The sequence below is a fragment of the Synchytrium microbalum genome (genome assembly GCF_006535985.1).
Source record: "Synchytrium microbalum strain JEL517 chromosome Unknown SmJEL517_scf0076, whole genome shotgun sequence".
NCBI classification, from domain to species: domain Eukaryota; kingdom Fungi; phylum Chytridiomycota; class Chytridiomycetes; order Synchytriales; family Synchytriaceae; genus Synchytrium; species Synchytrium microbalum.
Window position 1 is genome coordinate 51,190 of NW_022158425.1, and position 6,062 is coordinate 57,251.

Genomic DNA, 6,062 nt, shown 5'->3' on the forward strand with positions numbered 1-6,062 from the left:
ACCGAAGCCTTTCTTAATATGCAGAGATTTGAAGCTGCATGACGTACGTGAGTAATCCAAAGTCTCCTACTATATTGGTTTTTGCTAACCCGCATTCCTTTAACGTTTCAAGTTCGATGTGTTGACGTTGTCAATCGGCTCATTATATTTTTGGCTTCTTGCAACTGTGTTGAAATACAGGCCCAAGGACTGTCGTTGCCGTCCTAAGTCACTGGGACCGCTTTATTTGAGCTCCCTCGTCTTAGCGTTGAAGATTGTCGAAATCTGAATACTGAAGAGCGTGATACTCTTCTACTGGGTTGTAGTTAAGTCCTGTTCTGATGGCGTTGCATAGATTACCAAATCTTCGCAGATAGCTAAAAAAGCCCAAGCAACAGAAGAGCGTTCATGTAATAAAATAGTTGCTTTATTGACGCCTATTTACTACAAGTCCTCTCGATAAATCAAACTTTGCAAAAGCATCAGGGTCGTATGATGTCGCCGAGACTTGACGCCCTCCAAAGAACCTTCCACTGAGATCCTGCAAGGCTGAAAAAAATGTGTGTTGGAGCATTGGACGAGGCGACGACACACGCATAGTACCTCTCTGAGCACCATCAGTCGACTTGAATTCCACAAAGATACGAACAGCTTGATCAGCGGCAACCACACCATTCGGCACCTGGACATTCAAGGCAGCCGTCAAAGATGGGTTTCAGATGACAAAAGACATCCCATAATCGTACAAACCTCGTAAATCAAACACCTCTCAACTTCCCCATACTTTCTACATTCTTCTGCAGTCTCATCTTGCAAAGCGTCGTCCACTTCGCCAGGTCCAACCATGTTTTTCAGTAATACGACTTTGGATGTGACAGGGTTTATGATGGGAGCCGGGCCCAAGTTGGAAGCGATCCGTTCGGCCTCTTTCTGCATTCGCATTCGACGAAGGTATGCTTCATCGCCCGATATATCTAGGTCTATTTTAGCAGGAGGGGCTGGAGCCTGACTCATTTGCATTCTGCGTAAGTATGCCTCGTCACCAGACTCTGCAGTGTCGACGACGACCTTGGATGCGTTGCTTTCAGGTATAGGACCTAATAGACATCGAGTTGGGATGTCAATAGGTTTATCTTGGAGAATTGTTTTGCTTTGCGACTTACTACGTCGGTGATTGTTTGATGATGCTGCTGAAGAGGCACGATGAGACTTCTTTAGATGTTCATCCATGCGATCGCCGTCTTCATCGTCAGAGTTTCTTGAATGATTCCGCCTACCACTATGATGATTTGATGACTCGCCCTCCTCGTCATCTTCTGAGCCATGTCTTCGTCTATGCCGTCTACCTGACCTACTATCCTCATTCTGTTCTAATTCAGCAATCTTGGCAAGCTTTATTCTCTTGAGTTCCCCCTTGCAGAATCCATATTCGTTTGGAATTGTTGGATCTACAAAAAAATATCGTGTTCGATTACCACAGCGTTTTTTTTGCGCGTCAAATCAGAACAGTGACGGTACCATAATCATCCGTGAATGAAGGAGGAGCCAAAACAGCCTTCTTTCCCTTTCCAGACGCGTACTTTCTCTAAACATTTGGAAGTTGACGATATAGGGAAGGAGGTTTATAAAACAAGGAAGTGGTTAACACCTTCTGTTTGTGACAAAACCAAAGGACATATGTTGCAGCGAGAGATTCTCGTGCAAACTGCATTAAAACCTTTGAAGAAGTATTCTGCTGGGGCAGATTCCAATTCTTGGAAATAGTTCCTTGGAAGGTGGGGGTTGCAGCTTCAATAGGTGGTTCATTCTCGGGCGCGACAGTAGATATGGTGGCATCAGAGGTAGCAGTAGTAGGTTTAGGTCTGACTGGCTGAGTAGACTTCCTTGATGGAGGTGGTTTGAACATCATTGCAGCACTACTCCATGACAAGACTATGGGGAGTGATATGGTAAGTGGGAGTGGACATCCCATGTGAGGACATTACATATGCAATATGAAGTGTACCTGGCTTCTTTTCAGACGCATCAGATGATGATTTTGATGATTGGTCATTCGACTTGTTTGAGCCGTCATCCTTCTTGTACGAGACTGGAAGGCCAATCTTGGAGACTCGACCAGTACCAGCATTGTCTCCTTCCACATCGGGTAAGTCATCAAATAGGCCCATTAGAATCGTTGGAATCTTTGCAATCTATAATGGTATGAATGTTTGTTGGAAGATTGTTTTTTGGAAGCTTGTTAAATGCTTGTTATATGCATTCGAATAAGACTTACAAGAATATCAGCTTATAAGATATTAAGAATCTTTCGACTTGAAGTTACCTTGAATTGTAAAGCTCCCTCCTCGTCCTTCGCAGCAAATTGTGAATGTGTTGTCTTCTTTGGACGAGAAATGACACCATGTCGAAGTTAGTTTCAGAGAAGACAGACGTGACGAATATATGAAATCCGTAATTCAGCTTATCATGTCGCGTCTGTCCATGTCGTTTAACTCCTCGTCCTAACAAACAGTCCAGCATTATGAAGGATTACCGCAGTCAGCACTTCTGAACGCGTGCAAGAAGCTCAGTAGACTCGATTGCTGATTACGAATAATTCTACACGTTCTAGGTACTCGTTGCTTCCTTGAATCATGATAAGCTGGCTCGAGCTCTTCACATTTCGCAAAAACAAACCAAGAACGTAGGAGAGACAAGATGCTTCTGAGTGAAAGAGAGGCCCAATCTCTCAAGCTCTTTCTGACGACTGACCTCGAGCATAGGTACGTGACCTTCATTCATTGCAATGTACTCTCAAGTGGCAAACAATATACTCACTCATTTTTCTGAATTGGACGAAACATCAGGTCCGAAGCAGACCCAAATGTACTGGCTGACTATGTATTGGTCCTGCTCAAACATGACCAGCCGATACAGGATTTACGCACTACCTGTCTCGACCAGCTCGAGGACTTTTTGAAAGAACGTACGTTGCTCCTTGTGTGAACATTCTGTCGCTCCCTTCACAGCCTCTATACAATCACCATCTTCCATTTACTCATGGATTTCTTATACATTAGAAACAACACCCTTCGTAACTCGTCTATTCAATGCCCTACAGTCAAAGGAATACATGAAGGAACCTCAGTCAAAAGGTGGTCAGCACTCAAACGACTATCCTCCCGTCATCGAAGAAGAGGACGACGCTGAAAAGAACTTCAAACACGCAAGGCATCGTCAAGCTACCTTGGATGGAGCCACTCCACAGGACGGCAAAAAACGAATGAGAGACAGCGCTAACGACCTGCCTCATTCGGATTACGATCAACCTCCATCAAAACGACAAGATATCGATGATCATCGTAATAATAACAACATCAATAACAATAATAATAGTAGAGGTGACCCATACGATTCCCGTCGATCAAGACCTGGTCCTGAAGTCGTCGAAAGACTAGGCCCAATGAATGGACGTGGCAGGTTTAATAATCCTAATAGTAACATGTACCGTCAACAAGGTAGACCGCCAAATATGGGTGGCTGGAATCAGCAGCAGCAGGGTCCTCCGCAGATGAATGGTGGTGACAGATACATGAATTCACCTATGAGAGGTGGCATGAGTCGAATGGGAGGATTTGATCGTGGTGGTCCTAGAGGCTCGCCAATGCAAGGTGGCTATCCACCGCAGCAGCAACAAATGCAACAACAACAGCCAATACGTCGTTCAAATCAAAGAGCTCAGAAATGTCGGGATTATGAAGGTATCCTTTGTCGCTTTTTAGCACGCACGTTTGTTAGCCAGCTACTAACAGCCTATTTCTGCTAATAATAGAACGAGGCTATTGTCTACGAGGTGATGACTGTCCGTTTGATCATGGAGCTGACCGAATTGTAATGGAAGATCCAATGGCCCTGTTTCCCTCCTCACAACAGCCCATGATGCCTCCTATGCCATACGGTGGTTCACGTCCACAATATACAAATCCATATCCTCCCATCATGCGGCCCATGTCTTACGGCAAGTCTTGAATCAAGCAAAAGAAATCATTCGCTATGACCTGTTTGCTTCTTTTGTCGCTAACTGGCTTTCTTGCTAATCCAGATCAAGGCCAAGATTGGTCTCAACGAAATGGAATGGATCAAGGACCGTATAGAATGGATCCAACACTACCCTTCCAAAGTCAACAACGACCCCCTCCTCCTGTAAATCCCACATATCAAGGTACTCCTGGTGGTAGTGGTGTTCGAGGACGTCTTGGTGGTGGTCGAGAATATGGCACTCCCGATAATACCACTCTAGTAGTAGATAGCATCCCACCTGAAAAACTCAACCTCGATTCCGTCAACGCATACTTTAAAAAATACGGATCGATAATGAATATCAAACTAGTACCAGGTACCACTCGTGCCGTGATACAATTCGCAGCACACCCACAGGCCATGATGGCCTTCCAAGATCCAGAGCCTGTATTCGCCAACCGCTTTGTAAGAGTATTCTGGATGAGACCTGAAGATTACGCTATAGCTGGAATCACTCCTTCATATCCCTCATCAGCCAGCAGATCGACACCTGGATTTAGTGCCAGACCTCAATACGCCAGTGGCGAAAACAATAAACCTTCGACATTATCAGCACCAGCACCACCAGCTACTCCCAAAGCCACCGAAGCAATCAAAACGCAGTCAACTGCTCTTCTTACTAAACTCATGACAGAACAGAAGATTGTTCTAAGTATGATGGAGAAGGCCAAAACCGATAAAGAAAAGGCAGACTTGAAATCCATGTTTGATAACATATCACGCAAACTGGCTGAACTATTAGAAGAAGGCAAAGCTGCTGCTAGTAAAGCTGCCTCTATAGCCGCTGCTGCAAACCCTGTAAATCAAAAGCAACTAGTCGAACAAAAGAAGAAGGAAGCTCTAGATAGAGAACTCGAAGAAATACAACGTAGTGTTGCTACTCCTACATCATCTAGCGTGATAGAAAGTGATCTTACAGCTGCTGGTGGTGGTGTTGACAACAGTAACGGTCTCAATGATAGCAAAAAGACACCAGAGGAAGTCTTGGCTGAACTCAAGACTAGAGCTGTCAGTCTCGGTATCGACCTATCTACACCAGGTGCTATTGGACATGGACGAGGTGGTCGAGGTGGTGCTAGTACTACAACATTCCGTGGTCGAGGTGGTGCACTTGGTCGAGGTGGGGGAAGATTCCAACTGGATTTACGACCACGAACATTACTCGTTGTTGGATTTGATACTCCTACTGACGAAAATGTTAGATCGCATTTTTTGGTGAGAAGTTGTTAGATTAATGTTTCATCTCAAAAGCGACGCGTCTTTTGACTCTTTGTCGTTGTCTTTTTTTTAGCAATTTGGGGCTTTGGAGAGCGTTGAAATACTATCTGATGGAAGTGCTCTCGTCAAGTACTCTAAAAGATACGAAGCTGAAGCTGTAAGTAGTACATGTTTGAATTGTCTGGTGCTCGAGAATCTAACCCTTTTCTTTTGGTTTCCAGGCAATGATGAAGGGAATCAAACCGACAAGCGCTTCTGCTCCTCTGACTATGACATGGCACACGCCTTCTACCGCTACAAACCCTACTACTCCCGCTGCAGCCGCTAGTGCTGCTGATGCTTCTGCTGATAAAGGGGAAGTAGAAGAGGATAATAGTGAAGCAATTCCATATGGTGAAGGTGACGACGATGATGAAGAGTCGCCTGATAGACATTTCCGTAGAGGATAAAAACAGCACAACACCACACTTATAATTGTTGCAGTAAAGGAAGGAATGGCATGGAAGCATCAGTGAAAGAGCATCTTCGTATTAAGCGGATATGCAACTCCTACTCTTTGTATAACGACTTTTTCCGAAGATTAAAAAGAAACATGAGAATCAGATTGAGGTCCATTCATTGTCATTGTCCCTGTAGCTTCGACCAAACAGACACGAACGCGGACAGAGATACTTCTAATAATAGTGTAGGTGCCGTAACAGTAACGTCGTTCCTCGCTTGTTGGCTTTAGTAACTTTCTATGTGCTTCCGGGTTTCTGATTGCCGCGACAGAGAGAAGTTGCTACCTTGGATCAAATACACGTAAT

The 6,062-nt window shown here is 44.6% G+C and overlaps 2 protein-coding genes across 2 annotated transcripts; one reads left to right on the forward strand and one right to left on the reverse strand.

Moving 5' to 3' along the window:
- Window positions 1–406: 406 nt before the first annotated feature.
- Window positions 407–2,147, reverse strand: SmJEL517_g06106 (uncharacterized protein; the record flags this gene model as incomplete). Its single annotated transcript, XM_031172032.1, has 7 exons — window positions 407–528; window positions 583–661; window positions 730–1,076; window positions 1,143–1,427; window positions 1,498–1,564; window positions 1,628–1,911; window positions 1,985–2,147. The coding sequence occupies 7 exons, from the start codon at window positions 2,145–2,147 to the stop codon at window positions 407–409; spliced, it is 1,347 nt and encodes a 448-aa protein (XP_031021994.1).
- Window positions 2,148–2,676: 529 nt separating this feature from the next.
- Window positions 2,677–5,705, forward strand: SmJEL517_g06107 (uncharacterized protein; the record flags this gene model as incomplete). The annotated part of the gene is made up of 7 exons (XM_031172033.1): window positions 2,677–2,741; window positions 2,826–2,944; window positions 3,039–3,719; window positions 3,791–3,919; window positions 4,061–5,253; window positions 5,330–5,413; window positions 5,478–5,705. The coding sequence occupies 7 exons, from the start codon at window positions 2,677–2,679 to the stop codon at window positions 5,703–5,705; spliced, it is 2,499 nt and encodes an 832-aa protein (XP_031021995.1).
- Between the last annotated feature and the right edge of the window lie 357 nt (window positions 5,706–6,062).